Source organism: Gigantopelta aegis, chromosome 11, assembly GCF_016097555.1.
Source record: "Gigantopelta aegis isolate Gae_Host chromosome 11, Gae_host_genome, whole genome shotgun sequence".
Classification (NCBI taxonomy): Eukaryota; Metazoa; Mollusca; class Gastropoda; order Neomphalida; family Peltospiridae; genus Gigantopelta; species Gigantopelta aegis.
The window spans coordinates 18439142-18460165 of record NC_054709.1 but is presented as its reverse complement, the minus strand read 5'-3'; the positions used below and the strand labels follow the sequence as shown (position 1 = coordinate 18460165).

The 21024-nt window shown below is 31.2% G+C and overlaps 1 protein-coding gene across 1 annotated transcript in view; it reads right to left on the bottom strand.

The window, feature by feature from the left end:
• Positions 1 to 1249: 1249 nt before the first annotated feature.
• Positions 1250 to 21024, bottom strand: part of LOC121385067 (poly(rC)-binding protein 2-like) — a 333206-nt gene continuing 313431 nt past the window's right edge. Inside the window, exons 13-14 of the mRNA XM_041515603.1 lie at positions 20114 to 20233; positions 1250 to 9816 (exon numbers count right to left, since the gene is read on the bottom strand). Of these exons, the coding sequence (XP_041371537.1) occupies positions 9552 to 9816; positions 20114 to 20233 (385 nt within the window). The 3' untranslated portion in view covers positions 1250 to 9551. The remainder of the gene's footprint in view (positions 9817 to 20113; positions 20234 to 21024) is intronic.

The following is a 21024-nucleotide window of genomic DNA, read 5'->3' as shown; positions in this document are numbered from 1 at the left end:
TTATACCTTCTGCTACTGCTAGAATACATTGGGATCTGTCACGGGGATTCTATAATACCCATAACTGAATAAAACACGATTATCCAAATCTCTCTCCTAACTGTATATCTATTAGATCTCTCTGTAACGGGCAGTTCAAAACCGCTTTGGCTCGTCTAGGTATGATCAGAGATAAGATCTTATATAAGTATATATTATTATAGCACGTTTAGTTCACTGGAAAACACAACAAAAACACAATACACTTTGGAATCTGTATTAACCTACGCTGACAAATGTACAGCCGCAGTAGTTAATTAATAACAACAATAATAACAACCCAGAACTGATCACTTAATTAGTTAATCTCTAGGTGTCTAGTTTACACAATATGCGAATCACTTCACTGTGACACAACACCCACACGTGTGATAATTGAGAAACACTTCTAGCGGCACTTAATTAATAAAGGAATTACAACTCTATTCCTAACTGGTTAATTTTTAATTAACCCTAACTACTCATTCAGTAACCTTGTAACACAGAATAAATACTGGTACCTATCACAATAAAGACAATAACCTACAGTTTACCTAGGTCTTCTAGGATGACTGGCTAAGCTTTATATTACCAAATACTCGTATAATGTTAGAACAAAAAGTCTACGATTTACTTCGTCAGATGACCGAAGACACTGTCTAAAGAATATTGGTATAATACAGTATCAAAATATTTAAAAGTCACAACAATCACATCAAGGTTATACAACAGAGCAGAAATAAAATATTTACCAAAGTCCAACCGGACTAACGTTCCCCCGGGATACCTTCCTCTCGTTCTGTCCTTTTTGCTTCTCCTCATAACTCTAAAATTCTAGCTATTTATTATAAAATCAGAAAATCGCCTGGGGGTACAAGACGGTCCTCCCCCTATCATCTGATATTCCACCTCTCTCAGAGTTGATATTTTTCTCTTTGATCGCCAGACTTACTGATGCCATCGTCGCCAAATCACGGTTGTAAAAACCGCACTCGCAGAGGTATTACATAACTACTGGCCACATGGCTCCGCACCTGGGCTGGGTGTGTATTAGACGACCATCACGCAGAAGTATTACATAACAAGTTGCCCACCTAGCTAAGTGCATTTGGAACTGCACACGGCCTTCTAAAACAATTAATATCGCCACAGGCGAAAAGAGATTAAGAGCATGTACCGTCACAGGATCACAATAATATTATTTATAAACAAAAAACAAAACACAAGAAACTTGAAACAGTTCAATTTTTATTCCTGTTTTGGCAACACATCTGTACAGCTTTCAACCGGACGTATAGTGCAGTTGGAAGAGATTTATCTTTAAGTAAACATATTAGTATAGAATCAAAATAACTCTCCAACATAATCACATAATAAATAATAATTGTACATTTATAACATGGATCATGTGACCATTGTCGACCATTTATCATGTGACTAACACAGGTCATGTGACCTGCCAATCAATACTGTTTGTGCAATACTTTAATTTCTGATGAAAATGTGATGAAGATGTGCATGATAATGAAAATGGATATATATATTTATTTTTCAAAATATTTTATTATTTTCAACTGAGTGGTTATTTTTAAACATATGAATTGAGGCTATAGATACAAGTACAACAGGTTACATGACCTGACAGATAACCAACCATTGACTGAAATGACATCACATGACCTGACTAACAACCAACCATTGGCTGATATATCACACGACCTGATAGACAGCCAACCATTGGCTGAAATGACATCACATGACCTGTGCTTGACCACGTGTATTTAAATGACTTTTGGGGTTGGGTATTAGAAATCTGGGGCTAAATGATCACAGTGTGCAAAAAAATATAACTTTCCTGAATATTAATATGGCATTTTTATGTAACATAGTCACACATGATTTATTATTCTGTAAAATTATGCACCCATCTGTTTACATGGTAAGACTAATTACATACATTGTATTAATTCAGTCATTATGCACATATCCATTAACATTACATGACTAAACATTATTGATTATATCTACATTATGACTCAACAACTATTAATTTTTAACATTATGTATTTAAGTTTAAATTATATGACTTATTGAATATTAATTAGTAGCATTATGCACCTATCTGGTTAACATGGAATTTAAATAAAAATTAAATTCCTAATTTCAAATTGTGTAATTTCATAAATTTAATTGGTGAATTGAAACATTAGATTCAAATCTTGTCAATATACATGTGTGTACTCACTATTCATCTAAATATATAATTTAATATTTTAATTCGCAGCATTATGCACCCATCTGTTTAATGTGGAATTTAAATACAAATTAAATTCCTAATTACAAAGCTTTAATGTGGAATTTAAATAAAAATGAAATTCCTAATTTTAAGAGCTTCAATGTGGAATTTAAATGAAAATTAAATTCCTAATTTTAAGAGTTTCAATGTGGAATTTAAATAAAAATTAAATTCTTAATTTCAAAACTTTTATATATTAATAAATTCATATAAATAATTCTCAAAAGTTGTGAGCTTCAGTCCTGCTGAAGATTTATAGGATAGGTAATTAAAAAAAATATTGTTTTCAAATTTACCACAGAAGTCGTACACTTAATAATTCACTCATCCAATAAAATCAAACATTGCAACTGCCTGCACATGGTTTGTGTTCATCCAATGACATCAAACGTTACAATAATCTTCACACAATCTGTTGACACAGCACTAAATATATATCTACTATGTATGCACTACATATATATTGCTTTCATATTAAAACAACGAATCACATTGCACTTTATTAAATGATTGCGTAAACTGTAACAAGGCATAGCCTTGGTCCACTGTTGAAAGTTGCCATTTGCTAAATTACCTCAATATGACTGAAACATACCTAGCTCTACCATTTTGTGCAATACCATCTTTAAACAGAACTACCGTAAATATTTTCTCTTTCTGTTTTTTTCCTTGTGCCTTAATACTAGTTCTTTAACCTCAGCTCTACTTCCGAAGATATGGCATTTCATAGAGTTTTACTATATTCCTAAATACATTTGAAACCCCCAAAATATTTTGTTCTGCTAAAATTAAACAATCCAAACTCAGGTAATTTGTTAATTAATGACCTAAGTTGAAAGTTATAAATATATCAGACATAAAAACATCTTTATTTACCAAGATGAGCAAGATCCAAAGAATCTGCTTAAATATCCAATGTTGTTCTCACATGCAAACCTCTGAAATTTAAAGGGTGTCGAAGAATCCAGTGTTTAACAGATGAATACAAATGCATGCATTGGAATTTAATATTTAGGTCAGGTTGGTATGCCTGAGGAAGATGACCATATAGACAATACATGTTGGTGTACTTTCAAAGGCCATGGTATGTGCTATCCTGTCTATGGGATGGTGCATATAAAAGATCCCTTGCCGCTAATCGATAAGAGTAGCTCATGAAGTGGTGACAGCAGGTTCCTCCCTCAATATTTGTGTGGTCCATAACCATATGTCCGACACCATATAACCATAAATAAAATGTGTTGAGTGCGCCATTAAATAAAACATTTCCTTCCTTGTTCCCTGAATACCAGAGAAAAGACTGGTACTACATACCAGTAAACTTCTTAAAAACAGGTGTATCTTTTTGTTTTTGAGGGTTGCAAGTGCAAACAGGCTTCTGCACACCCATTAATTCAGTGAAAAAGGGTTCAAATCACTTCGAACTAATCGTTTCAAGAAACCGCACTCCAAGTCTAACACTAAGTACATGTAGTCTAATAATTGTGATTTTCCCAATCTTTGATATTTGAGTGTTACAGTCCACTCTTGGATATTTTGAGGTGTGTGATTTCCTACTCTTCGATATATTACAGAGTAATTTTCCACTCTTCAATATTTTAAGTGTGATTTCACACTTTTCTGAATTTTTAATAGACTAAAGTCCAAAAGTGTGATTTTCCACTATTTTAAAGAAGTGTGATCTTCCACTTATTTTAACGATTGTGATTTTCCACTATTTTAAAGAAGTGTGATCTTCCACTTATTTTAACGATTGTGATTTTCCACTCTTCAATATTCTAAGAAGTGTGATTTTCCACTATTTTAAAGAAGTGTGATCTTCCACTTATTTTAACGATTGTGATTTTCCACTCTTCAATATTCTAAGAAGTGTGATTTTCCACTCTTCAGTATTCCAAGAAGTGTGATTTTTCCACTCTTCAATATTCTAAGAAGTGTGATTTTTCCATTCTTCAAATATTCTAAAAGATGTGATTTTTTCCACTCCTCAATATTCTAAGATTTGTGATTTTCCACTTTTTAATATTCTAAGAAGTGTGATTTTTCCACTCTTCAATATTCTAAGAAGTGTGATTTTCCCACTATTCAATATTCTAAGAAGTGTGATTTTTTCCACTCTTCAGCTGGATTTTCAACAAACAAGAATCAGTAGATGTATTATGCCATACACATCAAAACTCCTATAACTATACTAGCAAATAGCAACTTAGTTCAGCAGTGAACAAATACACATTGGAAAACAAAAAAGAGAAAAAGAAGCCATTACGAAAACAAATTGCACATTTACTGGACAAGATGCTGCCTCGTGTTATTCCTTAACCAGTTTCTCTAATCTAATACGTCTATATGATAATAACAGATGTAAATAAAAAAATTAAAAAATGGCCACTTGACTAGACTGAAATGATTTTACCTAGGGATGAAGTAAGTACTTTCAAGGCCATATTTGACCAGTAGGTTCACATCTCAAATATGGCAGCTACATCTCAAATATGGCAGCTACATCTCAAATATGGCAGCTACATCTCAAATATGGCAGCTACATCTCAAATATGGCAGCTACATCTCAAATATGGCTGCCATTTGTAGTATTAATTAAAACATTTCTTTTTTTTTCATTCCTTCATCTTACATTGTATTACATTTATGATGTTAGGTTTGAATTCACATCCCAAAGATCATTTTAATTTTCCGTGGACAACCAACCATACTTGACAATTACATTTACAGTTATTGGTTAATGTCATGTAAGTTGTTCATGTGAAATAACAAGATATTAAAAGCTTGGGAGTAGCATTTTTCTTGGATACACAATTTACCCGTTAAGTCACTTGCCATTTTGTCTTTCCAATCATTATTATTCACTCTGCCTCAAATGAAGTCATCTCTGTTACATTAAGGACTTGCCCTTTCAATACCTATATGTCACATGAAGCAAACTTTGTTACATGAAGGACTTTCCCTTCCATCACTCAGTTTAAATCTTTTGTGTGACGCTACATGAAGGACTTTCCATTTCAAAATTTCAACAAATAGAATCAGAAAAACAAACTATCACCCAAAATTGTAGAATACAAAATAATCAATTTAAAAACTATATAAAAAAAATAATATTATGACTATGAGAATGAGAAAAAAGAGAAGTACAAATTATAATACCAGTGATACAAGAATAAAAAAAACATGTACAAATTATAATATCAAGTAACTATAGAAACAGGGTCTTTCTTTTGGCTTCTGTTAAAGGTGTTAGCAATCTGAATGATACGAGATCATAAATTTTACTATATCTGTTGATGGAATCAAATTCATGATATGATTTCAGAGATATTGGATTACAAACTGCAGCATATAAGATGTTTCAAACAAAATATATGCCATGGATATGTTTAGTAGTATTTCATGCAGATGAAAAATATTTGCAATCACAATTAATAATGGTATTTTAATGGGTTTGTTAAAGTTGGTTTACTTCATCATTAATAACATTATGTAGACTACCGTAATAAAACTGAATGTTAAATTATTATATTAAAGATGTAGTATATTTTCTATTTAAAAAATATCTTTGCATTTATATAATGCAGGTTTTTGAAAAATATTTTCTAAATATCTAAATGTTTTTTTAGTTTTATAGAATTAAAAATATGTTTTGGGTTTTTTTCCTGGTAAAGGGGATTTCATTATTGCTACAATTAGTTAGGTTTAATGTTTATAATAATATCAAGAAGTAATGGACGTTACGAATGAAGGTTACTGACCACAAAATACTTCAACACAAAAAAAATTAATAATAATAAATTGTTTTACCCCTGAATTACATTTTTAAAATAAAAATAAAAAGAGATGTATACCACAGTATGGATTGTGATGCAGAATACAAATTGTACACCAAGGAAAGTTAATTTTCACAACTTATTCTCAGTTTAAAATAAAAATATATTATGGATCATGGGAGATAACTCTGTAAACTTTTGACTGCATGGAGATCAGTAAAGGGACATAACTTTAACCTAGCCAAACCTCTCACATAGACAATGAGTGAATGTGGTTTAAACCACCAAACCACCCATACAGCCAATAAGTAAATGTGGCTGAAACCACCCATACAGGCTATTAGTGAACCAAGCTGAAACCATGAAATGACCCACATAGGCTATTATTGAGTATAGTTCAAACCAAAAACCACCCACATATATGCCCATTAATTTTACTGTGGGGTTCATACTGTATTGACAGGCAAATATTGAAGAACCGTAAACAGAAAAATAAATATTTTAAACTGCCGTTCCGACCTCTTTTCTTTTGCCGGTCAACATCATGATGACCCGGAAGATCTTATTGCCTGCCATCCCATCAATTATTTTGCATTTATACATGTACTTTACAATCATGTTTGGTCCAGCAGAATTTGTAGTTTGTTAGTCCGAAGGTCTGGCAGGAATTTTGGCCAATTTCAACCCCTGCAAAGATATCTTATCACAATATGGTTAAACCTGCAATGCCAAAGTTGCGTCTCATCACGATTGGGGACTGCCAATAATATCAAAATGGGGACTTCCCTGACTATATATAATTCATCCTCACACGATGATATGTTACAAACGTCTACTCTACGGTATGTGATCAAACTGAATATGTGATAATAACACTATTTAAGTTCATGCAATTATGAATTCTGCCACTAAAGAGGAGAATTGGTCTGTTTTCTTTTTTTTACCTTTTTTTTTTTTTTTTCGTCAAACAAAAACCACACGTAACAAGGAATTCAAACATCACACGAAAACAGGTTAAAATCTTTAACATGGTCAAGCACAGAACTTTTATTAAATAATGTGCCAGAGACTTAAACTTGAGATTCTGAAAACCAACCAACCAACAGTCAACAGCTGACTAAATTTTTATTGTCCTTTAGCACCACCCGCCCCCATTTTTTTTTTTTTTTTTTTTTGTAGACGTTTTTTTGTAGTTTTTTTGTTTTGTTGGTCAGCTTTCTTGCAAATCGTGGGTTTTTTTACTTACTATAACACACAAAAGTACTGAGGAAAAGACCAGCAGTCAATATCAAATTAAATCTATTATTCGTTATGCCTGATTTTTGTTTGTCTGAGGTATTCAGAATCATGTATTACAACTTGATTATATACAGTTGACCCGTTTCCCCATATCAATAGAAGCCTTGGAAAGAAAGGGTTCATTTACCATTGACCAATTTCCTTACAAAAAATGTCACCTAGGCGAGAAAGGGTTAATCTGCTGTTGACATGTATATTAACAGTAACCTAGGAGAGAATGGGTTAATTTACTGTTGACCAGTTTCCCTATATCAACAGAAACCTTGGAAAGAATGGGTTAATTTAATGGGTTAATTTACTGTTGACAAATTTCCCTATATCAACAGGAATCTAGGTGAGAAAGAGTTAAGTTACTGTTGACCAGTTTCCCTATATCAACAGAAACTTTGGAAAGAATGGGTTAATTTTATGGGTTAGTTTACTGTTGACCAGTTTCCCTACATAAACAGAAACCTTGGAACAAATGGGTTAATTTAATGAGTAAATTTACTGTTGACCAATTTCCCTATATTAATAGTAACCTAGGAGAGAATGGGTTAATTTACTGTTGACCAGTTTTCCTATATAAAAGGAAACCTTGGAAAGAATGGGTTAATTTAATGGGCTAAGAAATGGGTTCATTTAATGGGTGATTTTACTGCTGACCAGTTTCTCTCTCTCAACAGTAATCTAGGAGAGAAAGGGTTAATCTACTGTTGACCAGTTTCTCTCTATCAACAGTAATCTAGGAGAGAAAGGGTTAATCTACTGTTGACCAGTTTCTCTCTATCAACAGTAATCTAGGAGAGAAAGGGTTAATCTACTGCTGACAGTTTCTCTCTATCAACAGTAATCTAGGAGAGAAAGGGTTAATCTACTGCTGACAGTTTCTCTCTATCAACAGTAATCTAGGAGAGAAAGGGTTAATCTACTGCTGACCCGTATTCAGAATCTCAAGTGGGAGTGTCTGACTTTTTATTGCCATGATAAAATTGCAATGTAGTATTTTGGCTTAGATATACACAAATCTCGCTTTAATACATGATCCATCACCTATTTCTAGCGAATTCCCATGCCACACACTTCGGACGAAATCCTAGAAAGATATAAAAATTTAACTCTCATAAACCATATAATTATGGAAGTCATATATATGCAAAAAAAAAAAAAAAAAAAATTACAATTTTGTGCTGAATCAGCAAAATAACAGACAGTAGAAATACGTACTAACACAAAGACATATCACATAAAAAATAAAACCCACAAAACGAAAAAAAGAATAAAGTAAAAACAAAAAGTCTGCCTGAAAAATTAGTACGGTAATACACTATTGCAAAAAAATGACAATACTTTTTGTTTTTTTTTACATAATTTACAACATCATAGACTACATAACAATGTGGGTTGACAGTGTAAAAAAAATTCTCAACTCATGCAAAAATATGGTACAAAATATATTTTGTAGTTCCTTTTTGCTTGATATTAATTGATTTTACTCCTTTTTTTTTTACACGCAGAGAGACTAACACACCAAACAGAGCACCAGTTAAAAAAAAAAACCGTATTAAATAGCCAAGCTCAGCAACTGGCTATCCACAACTTATTACATACCCTGCATTTCTTAAATACATGGAATGTACACGTTCAGAGTACTATATATCAATTAATCATTAGAGTTTAGATTTTTCGTGTTTTTATTAATATATATATATATCTCTATATATTTTTTTTTTTATACATGTGGTGACAAAGGCAGGTTGTATGTATGTACATTATTTATAAAATGAAATTTCAAAATCACCATTTTCCTGTTTGGCAAAGGATAAAGAATTATAAATACTATTCTACAAAATAGTTTTTAATACGCTACTAGTATATGGAAGAAAAAAACACAAGACTTCTTAATTTATATATCACCAGCAATACACCAAATCAAAATAATACTTATTTTTAAAAAAACAAAGACTTCAGTTTGCAATAAATAATATAAAATAAGAATAAAGACTCTTTTTTTTTTAATATAATCATTTTTCGTTTCAGCTACCAAATTTAACTCAACTCTGGGAACCAATCAAGAGCAAGCTTTCATCACCTTGCAGATGAGTGGAACCAATCAATGCAGCTTTTAAGTACAGTTAATAGAAAAACCCGATTGCAACTGAAATGTGGAGCAGGCAAAAAAATTAGTACGGAGCAAATTTCGGTCTCTCTGCTTTCTTCAATGTATTAGCACTGTTAGGCATCACCCCAACCCTCATTTTGTGTGTCGTGACATTTTTATGGTCGGTAGCCGCTTCCAAAACGCCGAAATTTAATCCGAGCAACGGCATTGGCTTCATCATCTGGCTCAGTGGTATTGCCATGGGAGCGTGGGATTGTACAGAGGTCAAGGTGGAGGTTGTTTGGGTCGAGGCTGGGTCAAGGGTCAAGTTCTTATGCATTTCCATGCTGTAGAGAAAAAGGGAGGGAAAATAGTATTAGACAAGAACACAGTCCACAGTCCAAATTGCTACAAAACATAATTATATTCACTGCCACAACAGTTAAATTGATATACCCCACAAAGAGAAGGGATGTTGTGCCTTTTCAATTTATATACTATTATCCACGAAAGAGAGAATTTCAGTTGGAACTTGCATTTTGGTGTTCTAACTATACTACTACCCACTAAACAGGTCTTCTTTTGGACTTTCATTTGGAACTTGAACTCTAGACTTTGAGGAATTTTCAAATGGAGGACTAATCTTTTTCAAAAATCTCTGAAGATGCAAATATGCCCTTAGTTATTGAAATTTCATGCAAAACAATTGCATTACTTCTGAATAATTTCTTCATTTCATATTTTACCTTTAATGAAATTTAAGATTATTTTTTTTCATTTCAGAACAAATGTTTTTCATTAAAGGATCTTTGCAAGATGGTTAACAAAAATGTATCCAATTTGGGTTTGTGGACAATAACAGGAATGGGTGTGTTATTTGGACAGTTAAATGGTGGAAAATGCCAAGACGAACACCAAGGGTCATGCAAGTTTATTTGGCAAGATCGAAAAAACAGGGAATAGTATACACATAGAGCAAATGGGATAACTCTACAAGCACAACACCTCTTAGCTTGTTAGGCCATCAAATATAATTGGTTAGTTTGTGATACATGTGTGAAAACAACAGTGCCAATATAACAAATGTCAAACAAAATGGATATGTGAAAACATAAATAACTATATATAATCATATATATATATATATATATATATATATACATGTCCATATATATATATATATATATATATATATATATATATATACATGTCCATATATATATATATATATATATATATATATATATATATATATATATATATATATATATATATATATATATATATATATATATATATATATACATATATGTATGTATATATACATATATGTATGTATATATACATATATGTATGTATATATACATATATGTATGTATATATACATATATATATATATATATATATATATATATATATATATATATATATATATATATATAATACATATATGTATATATACATACATATATATAACTATATATACATATATATATATACATATATGTATATATACATACATATATGTATATATACATACATATATGTATATATATATATATATATGTATATATATATATATATATATATATATATATATATATATATATATAATATATATATATATATATATATATATATATATTATATATATGGACAAAACATAATATCTAACATCACCTGTGAGATAATTAATCCAACACCACATATACTGGGGGGATGGGCAGAATGGGGGAATATTTGTGTATTCAATATTGTGTGTTCTTTTTACAGATCTACATGTATGTGCCAAAGTTTATTCTTGTTTCTAAATAATATGCTCAGAAACACATAACAAATGGTGAAGAGATTATTTTAATTGTGTTGGTAATGCATACTTATGGGTAGACAAATGGTTTTTAAAACAGTGGTCACAATTGTTGTTTCCATCTCATCAAAGCAATCTACAAAAATTACAGGATTTTAAGATAGTGTTGTTTTTGTTTTTTTGTTTGTTGTTGTTTGGGGTTTTTTTTTGGGGGGTGGGGGGGTGGGGGGGGGGGGGGGAGAGTTTGGTATTTTTTGTTGTTGTTGCTGTTGCTGTTGTGATTGGGGTTTTTTTTCTCCAGAAGTGGATCTGCTTATCTGAATTCTCAAACCTGGTGTGGATATTATTTATAAAAATCTTAAAGTGACAGACCCAAGTTTTTAAACACTATGGTAATTTTGTTTAAACACAACAGACTTTAGCTTCTCTTTCTATAACCGTGTCCAAATGTGTTGCAGGTTAGTAGATTTACTAAACTTAAGTGTCCATTTTCACGGGTCGAAACTAGGGTCTGCACCTTTAAGTGAGTTAATTACCTGCTGCATGTTACAATTTGTTTTAAATGTCTCTATCACAAACGTTTGCAAAGCTTTCAGAAACCCCTGGATGGTGTATCGTAACTAAAGAGTAACCTATGTGTGTATGAAGTGATGACACTGTATATATAATATATTTATTTAAATTAGCATTATAACATCAACATGCTTTACACATTGCAATATGTAAACATAAAATGCTGGAGCAGAAAGAATACTGTTTGCCATGAAAGGAAAATTAATTGTTGACTGTTTTAAACATCTTTGTAAAAAAAAACCCAATGTAATATATAAACTCAAATGTTTTTTTTATGTATATACCTTTTTTGTGTATATACTTTCAGCTGTGTTTTTTTTAGTTTTTGTTTTTTAATTGCAATATCTGAAAGATAAAGCTGTTGCCATAAACCGCCAAAGTGAAGAGGTTACTACCAGTAGCATATGTACATGTTAGTTACGTAACATGCTGAGGTAGTTTTCATATATAGTTTTTCAAATTCCTTATCTCCAAAATTTGTCATGTTTAACCTATATTTGTGTCAACTCAAGGCTGTATAATTACTGAACCTAACTAAAAGGCAAGAACATGCAATTTACTGGAACACTGGGAACATACATAAACAACATATACTGAAATATTTACCCTCCAACCCCAACCCCCACCCTGGTCTAGTGAATGGTTCAAAATGGGGGGTTTTAAAGGGGGGTTTCAGTTTTTTATTATTAAATTTTTTTTTTTTAACAGCCAATAAAGAAGAAAACTGCATTCAGTTGTAAGCTCTAATGATAACTAGTATGTTGTTTACTGATTTGTGAAAATAACCTATTAGTTGATGAAAATAACTTACTAATTTGTGAAAATAACCTATTAGTTGATGAAAATAACTTACTGATTTGTGAAAATAACCTATTAGTTGATGAAAATAACTTACTGGTTTGTGAATACTGTCTATTATAGTTGCTGAAAATAACGTACCAATTTGTGAAAATAAGCTATTAGTTTGTGAAAATTGTCTATTATAGTTGCTGAAAATAACTTGTCAAGTTGTGAAAATAAGCTATCAGTTTGTGAAAATAATCTATCATTTTGTTAAAATAACCTACCACTTTGCAAATATATGATAACCTACCAATTTGCAAAAATACTCCATTAGTTGCTGAAAATAACTTACCAGTTTTGTTTAATGGCACTGAGAAAACACTCAGTAAACCAACTTTAAAAATATTAATACACAGCAGAAGCTCTTTAAACTGGATCTCCCTGAAAACTGGACATTTTACAAGGTCCCATTGGTGTCCAGTTTAGGGTTTTTTATTGTATTAGTTACTGAAAATAACCTAAGGTTTGTGCACATGAGCTACTGGTTGGTGAAAATACTGTAAGAGCACATGAACCAGGCAGGACTGCTCAAAGCAACAAGCTAAAATTAATTTATTCAATGAATGGCTCAGGAATATGGAATTTGTAAAATAAATATCATTTAATCAGATATTTACACTTAAAAACATTTTAAAATATCTTCCTAATTGCTTTTAAGATTTGATTGTAGCCTCAGATAAGTTCAGGAGGTATTGTTTGTTTTTTTTTTTTTTTTTTTTTTTTTTTTTTTGGTGGGGAAAGGTTGGGGGGTGTTGTTTTGGAGAGTATTATTATTATTTTATTTTTATTTTTATTTTGTTCCTGAGCCAGACATAACCACAACATTCAGTGGTATACATTGTAGTGGTGATAAAGCAGAATTAAATGGAATATAAAATAAATTATGCATTCATAATTAATCCACTTCTAAAATGTAAAAGTAAAAAAATAAATAAATAAATAAAAAGTTACAAGAAAGACAAACATTGAGAAGTTGTGATTGTGAGACATTCATGCTAATCTTTTATACCAACTGGCGCCACCTTCTGAACCAATAGATGAACAGATTGCCATTTGGGCTCATCTCCATGTATGGCAATGATTCCATATATGGAAACACTTACAGCTTTGAATGCACCATTCCCTAAGTGACTGTCATGAATTCGACATGAAATCTACTATATAAAGTATATATAAATATTTACACAATTCAACACCCAAAATGTTCTAGAATATTGGCTATACTGTTGTAAAATTTATTCTGAACTATTGCCATGTGGTACAGATAAGTTGGTCACATCTAAAATAAAAAGTTTATTCTAAAATACTGCCATTCAGCATGATATTGCCATCAACCACATAACGATCTTCACTCCAAAATATGAAGCAATTGGGCCACATACTTGGAATATTTTGGCCCTTGTGATGTGTGATGACTGATAATTTCAGAATTCCAAAGTGGAACCCAGTAGCTGCACAATCACTTGATAGTGCAATACGGAATCTATCACATGACTGCTAAATGGAGGATGGCTGTTAGTAAACTCATAACTAATTTTTTAACTAAGAAAATGTCTTTAAAATGTAATTTTAATCATTAAAAACATTAAATAAACTTCTTTAGCCAGAAATATTTTACAATGGCAGCATAGACAAGATCAATCACTTTAATCAGCCTTTGAATGTTACTACTGGAGAATAAAAAAAAAAAAACCCAAAAACCCATCTGTGCCAAAATAAAGAATAAAACATTTCAGAAGATGTAGTAAACAGATGCCAAATGCTGCAGCAGAAGGAATATTACTTTATGAAAAACAGCATAACTACAAATGTATACTGGTGCTTTTTTCTGATATATTAAAAAACTTTTTTTTTTTTTTTTAAATGTTCAGATCCCAATTGTAACATGAGGTGCGTACATATGCTTGTAACCAAATAGCTGACTGTAAAATAATATATAATAGTTCACAGTGAGTATTTAACTATGATAGCAAGAAACGTCATTTCTTAAAATATTAATGTGACATACCCAATGTAACAATAACAATTTTTAAAAATATATTTAAAATTGCAACCCTGTGTAAATGTGATATAAACAATGAATATAACATACATTTTTATAGTATAAATAATTTTTAAAAAAGATGAAAATATTTGATTATAAATAACAACCAGATTTCATTAGTGCATGTATACTGCATTAATTGATCTTTATTTATTAATGAATTCATATTCATTCATCACTCTTTAAAAGCATATTTATCACTATAATAATTTAAATAGCCTCAAATCCTGCTAGAAACATCATTTTGATAATAATACTTTTTGTTGGGGGGGTGGGGGGGGGGGGGGAGTAATATATGTTTTTAAAAAAATATAATATTTTTAAAAGATTATTTTTATACCGAGAGATTATCAATGATATGTGACAGTGCCATAACAGATATAATTTTAGTTTTCATATCACTGAATTTTAACACTAACTTTTTTATATACATGTATACACCAAAGTTCCAGATTCATATAAAGAAAACAACAACAACAAAATATAAGAACACTTTCCAAAAGTATTTAAAACTAGTTTTACCATATGGAAAAAAAGGAGAAAATATCACATATTAAAACTGTGAACACAAGATAAAAATAATAACTCCAAAATAATTTATAACAAAATAACAGCTGAAGAAAAAATGAAAGATAATTTAAAATTCATGTAAAAATATTATTATTGGTATGTTTTTCTGACTTTTTTTTTTTTATTCATGTATTTATTTTAATTTATTAATATTAATTATTTATATGCTTACATGTATATCCAGTTAATGTTCAAGCACACTGTCCTGGACAAACACCTCAGCTATGTTGGCAGTAACTCATCAAGGCCAGTAACTCATCAAGGCCAGTAACTCTTACAACAAATTTGACTACAAACTGTTGGTCACTTACATGCAGTATAAAGTGTAAATAAATTCCCCTTTCCTTTGAGCACAAAATAAAAGATTAATTTAAAGTAATATAAAAATGTATCCTTTTATTTTTTCGACACAAAGAATAACATTTTCCCCTTAATATGAGCTAAACAAAACCCAAAACGTTTATTATTTAGTCACATTAAAAATTGTACCATGCCCAAATATCTTATATTTAAAATCCTATCACAAATTAAATATATTTTAATTATCTTATTTACCAAGCACCACACCGCACGTACATGTAGTTTGTGTAGAAAGAATTTGTTCATATAAACATGTACATGTATGTTCCTGCATTGTATTATAAACCAAGATCATAAAAATACCTACCTCAGATCTATATAATAAGTTAAATACAAAACAATTCATGCACACACATTTTTGGCAAAACCAAAAGGTTTTTTTAATGTTCTAGATAAGACCCTCTGACCCTCTTAAAACATAACAATTATGTTATGCGGTTTTCACAACTTATTCTAATTTGTACATAACTTAATTTACCTAGACTTAGATGAGACAAAAAGAAAAAACAAAACAAAAAACCCAAATTATAATCCACAATTTGTATACATGTATTTCAAATGTTATATTTTAGTCAGAAGTAATTGCACCTTTATGTCATTTCTGTTTTCATATTTTGTTTTCAAAACAAATAATTTTGTATTAAAAAACCCATATTCATCAAACAAATTAACAAATTGCACTGATATGAGAAAATGTGTTTATAAACATTTTTAACCCACGTTAGGTCAACTTGTAAGACAGAAAAAGCTTTCAATAACAAATGCAAAGTTCTGCATTTAAATAATCGGAACTGTAAAATTGGGTCCCATAAAAAAAATTCTTTTTTTCTTATGTTTTAATTAAAGATTTTAAGGCTGTTGAGCTCAAACTGCAATAGTGGTATGCCATTAAATAAAGAAGGAAATTATACCAGCAAAAATAAGAAGACAATATTAAATAAAAACTATTTTCTTAACAACAAATTGAGGTTTTCAGAAAAATAAGTTTTAACAAATTGAGGTTTTCAGAAAAATAAGTTTTAACATTTTAAAAATTCAGAAAACTTTTATATATTTAATGAAATTAAATAACTTTGTTTTAACCTTATTACACTTAGGTGCCCCAATAATAAAAAAAAACTTTTCTTTAAAAAAAAAAAAGAAGGTAAAATAGTGGACCATTCCATTTTTATAAAGAGTGGCCACAGCTAATTCCAGTGGATGTCAGCCCATGGAATAAAACTGAAAGATTTCTGTATTTCTGCTGAGAAAAGATGAACAATTCATACATGGGATCTACCTTCTATTTATAACAAATATAAAAAAGACACTTCAACCAAACAACAACACATCTACACAAACATCAAAAGAAAACTAAAAATAAATAGATAAATAAATAAATGCTACTATTATTATATACACAATCTACATCCACACAGCAGAGCAAAAGAAAACCTAATTTTTGCTTATTTTTAGAACAGTATTAATTTATAGAGTATATCATTTTATTTTTGTTTATATATTTTACTTTTGCAGGTACATGAGTACACTTTCATAAATGTTATTATCTTTTTACCACTGTTCAAAGTACATGTGCATGTGTATTTGTTAGTGCAGAAGATACTGGAAATAAAATGTATATCTGCAGTAAATTATTGTATTAAAACTGTCCAAAAAGTTTAGTTTTGACTACTTATGGTCATCACAAATGTTACATACATTGTACACATACAAGTATTTGGAAAAAAAAAAGTGTTTTACTAAAATTTAATACTTAAACAACAGAGGACATTACCGTTAATTAGAATTAATTAATTAAAATTAAATAACAAAACAAGTTTAACGATCTGATAATAAAAAAGAGTTATGACCCAATGAATGTATTTAATAAAACTAAAGAACATATTTCTTTTTTTTTAACAGTCTAATCTTCAAACTTCCCTTCATAAAAAAGCCACAAATTAAAAAAAACCCCAAAAAACAAACAAAACAAACAACTTTATGTCACTGCTAATAAAAAAGTTGAGCAATGAAAAGTTTATCACAAACCATCACAAACATAAATTTCAGCTGTATAAATATTCACTTCATCTTATAAAATATAATAATTTATGCGAATAAAGCTATTTCATAATCTATATATTAAATCAACCATTTAATATACTGAACACCAAAAGAAATGCAAATTTAATATTCAGATGTTTCTAAAACATATATTGAGATTCAGGTGTCTTACAGGTTGATATACCATTTATCATTTCATAGACAGGGAAAGAAAGAAATGTTTTATTTAACGATGCACTCAACACATTTTATTTACGGTTATATGGCATCAGACATATGGTTAAGGACCACACAGATTTTGAGAGGAAACCCACTGTCGCCACTTCATGGGCTACTTTTTCCGATTAGCAGCAAGGGATCTTTTATTTGCGCTTCCCACAGGCAGGATAGCACAAACCATGGCCTTTGTTGAACCAGTTATGGATCACTGGTCGGTGCAAGTTGGTATCTGGATTAAAAATCCCATGCCTCGACTGGAATCCGAACCCAGTACCTACCAGCCTGTAGACCGATGGCCTAACCACAACGCCACCGAAGCCTGTTATCAAAGACAGTGTCATAGCATTTTTGTTTTAGAATGACATCAGGTTTCCATGTATATTGCATGTACTCGTAAGTCTTTATCAGCTTTTAATTTGTTCAGGAACATTTTACTCATATTCAGTAGTTTTTCCCATATCCAGTTTATGCTACAGGGTGATAAAGTTAATATGTGGGTGGGGTTTTTTCTTTCTTTTCTTCTTTCTTTGTTTTTTTTTGAAGTGACAGAATCTATAGTTCATCCCACAGTGAATGACTTTTTTTCAAACTATGGAATTTACTACTAATAGTAACTACATGTATAGTCCATCCCATCCTCCTACAAAAATGTTTTTTTGTAAATAATTTCAGTTTAGACAGGGCTTCTAGAATTTTTATAAAAATCCACTAGCCATGGGATCAGTGATTTAAAACATTTACTAGCCATGATTAAAAATTCACTAGCCCAACTTTAAGTAAATATAATTTTACTAATAGTAATAATCAGATAATATATATGTTATCTAAAGAGGAAGACAGAGCTTAGAAACCCTTAGATTGGGGTGGGTGTAGGTGGACAGGATATTAATATTTGTAAAATAGACTTAAATGCAGCATTTGACAAAAACAAATTCATTAGCCGTCAGGCATGGTGATAGTAGTTATTTACTAGCCCAACATTGAATATCACTAGCTATAGGAGTGGGGCTACCATAATCTAGAAGCCCCATCTGGCATGGCAATAGTAATTATTTACTAGCCCAACACTGAATATCACTAGTCATGGGAGTGGAGCTACCATAATCTAGAAGCCCTGTCTGGCATGGCAATAATAGTTATTTACTAGCCCAACACTGAATATCACTAGCCATAGGAGTGGAGCTACCATAACCTAGAAGGCCTGTTAGAACTGAGCGTTTGTAATCAAGTAAACCTAATCCGATTACAAATTAATGATAACCCTGATTTGCATTTCTTTTGGTTTCCAGTATATATATCCATTTACATTGCTCTTTCATAATCAAATCATTCAATAATTAACTTATAGCTCCATAAAGCTCTTATTGTACAGGCTTTAATAATTTGGATTAATTGCTACAGTCACTAAAACAATATGGTGTAATAACATCATAACGGTTTAACTTAACCAAGGGCAGATTTAACATGGGGTTTAACTTAACCAAGGGCAGATTTAACATGGAGTTTAAATTAACAAAGGGCAGATTTGACATGGGGTTTAAATTAACCAAGGGCAGACTTAAAGTGGGTTTTCAAATGACTAATGTACAAGTAGCTACATGTACCTTTATAAAAGGTGTTTTTATGTTTTGCTAGTCAATTTTATTACAAAATTCCCCATTCCACTCATAGGGTACTAAATGTATATTTTGTGTTGGAAATGGGGGAAAACAATTAAAAATTATCATTTCTTACATATTTTTTACAGCTGCCTGAGTTTAAAAACATGATATTCACATATAAAAAAAAACTTTCCAAAAATCATCAAAATTATACATCCTTAAAATACAATACAATCAACAAACTCTGCAACAGTAAATACACCCCAAAAAATAAAAACAGCACTCCAAAAAACCCACATTTTTGTTCAAAATGTTTTTAAAATAATAATAATAATAATACGCATGCCTCAAAAAAAAAAAAAAAAAAAAAAATGAAAAAAAAAAAAATAAAAATAAAAAAACACCCAACGAGCAAAAAAAAATGATAACGTTTTTCTATGAGCACATTAGTTGGGACATGTAACAACTGCAACTACAACACGGAACCGACAGACGGATCGACTGATGTCGGGAAGGCTGTAGCCATGGCAACAATAGTCTATCTACATCCAGTAGCGTAATAACAGTATGAAGACTGGACCAACCTCGTGTTTATGAGATACTGAGCCAGTCCGATCGTGTCGGCCGTTCCCGTAATCGTCACTTTCCGGTCGGCAGAACCCTCGTCTGCGTTGGAAATTTTAATGATAGCACCTGACAACTGCCTGCATAGAGAAAAAGAGAAAAAAAAACCCAGAGGGTAAATATCAGTGGGTGAGTATGTGGGTGAATGGAGGGAGGTGTGGGGTGAATGGGAGGGAAGAAAAGAAAGAAAGAAATGTTTTATTTAACGACGCACTCAACACATTTTATTTACGGTTATATGGCGTTACACATATGGTTAAGGACGGGAGGCAGCATAGAATGGGAGGGGGAGGCAGGGTTGGAAAGGAGGAAGGCAGGGGTGAATACGTAGAAGAAGAAGAAGTTTGTTTTGTTTAACGACATCACTAGAGCACATTGATTTAATAATCCTCGGCTATTGGATGTCAAACATTTGGTAATTTTCACATATAGTCTTAGAGAGGAAGGAAAGAAATGTTTTATTTAATGACACACTCAACACATTTTATTTAAGGTTATATGGCATCACACATATGGTTAAGGACCACACAGATATTGAGAGAAGAAACCCGCTGTCACCACTTCATGGGCTACTCTTTTTAATTAGCAGCAAAGGATCTTATATATGCACCATCCCACAGACAGGATAGCACATACTACTGCCTTTGTTACACCAGTTATGATGTACAGGCTGGAATGAGAAATAGCCCAATGGAACCACTAAGGAGAGAAAAAAAACCCAAAACAACGGGAGTAAATACCAATGGGTGAGTAAGTGGGCGAATGGAAGGAGGTGGGGGTGATTGGGAGGGAGGATGCATAGAATGGGAGGGGGAGGCAGGGTTAAAACGAAGGAGGCGGGAATGGTAGGCTTTTTACTTGGGATGGCAGG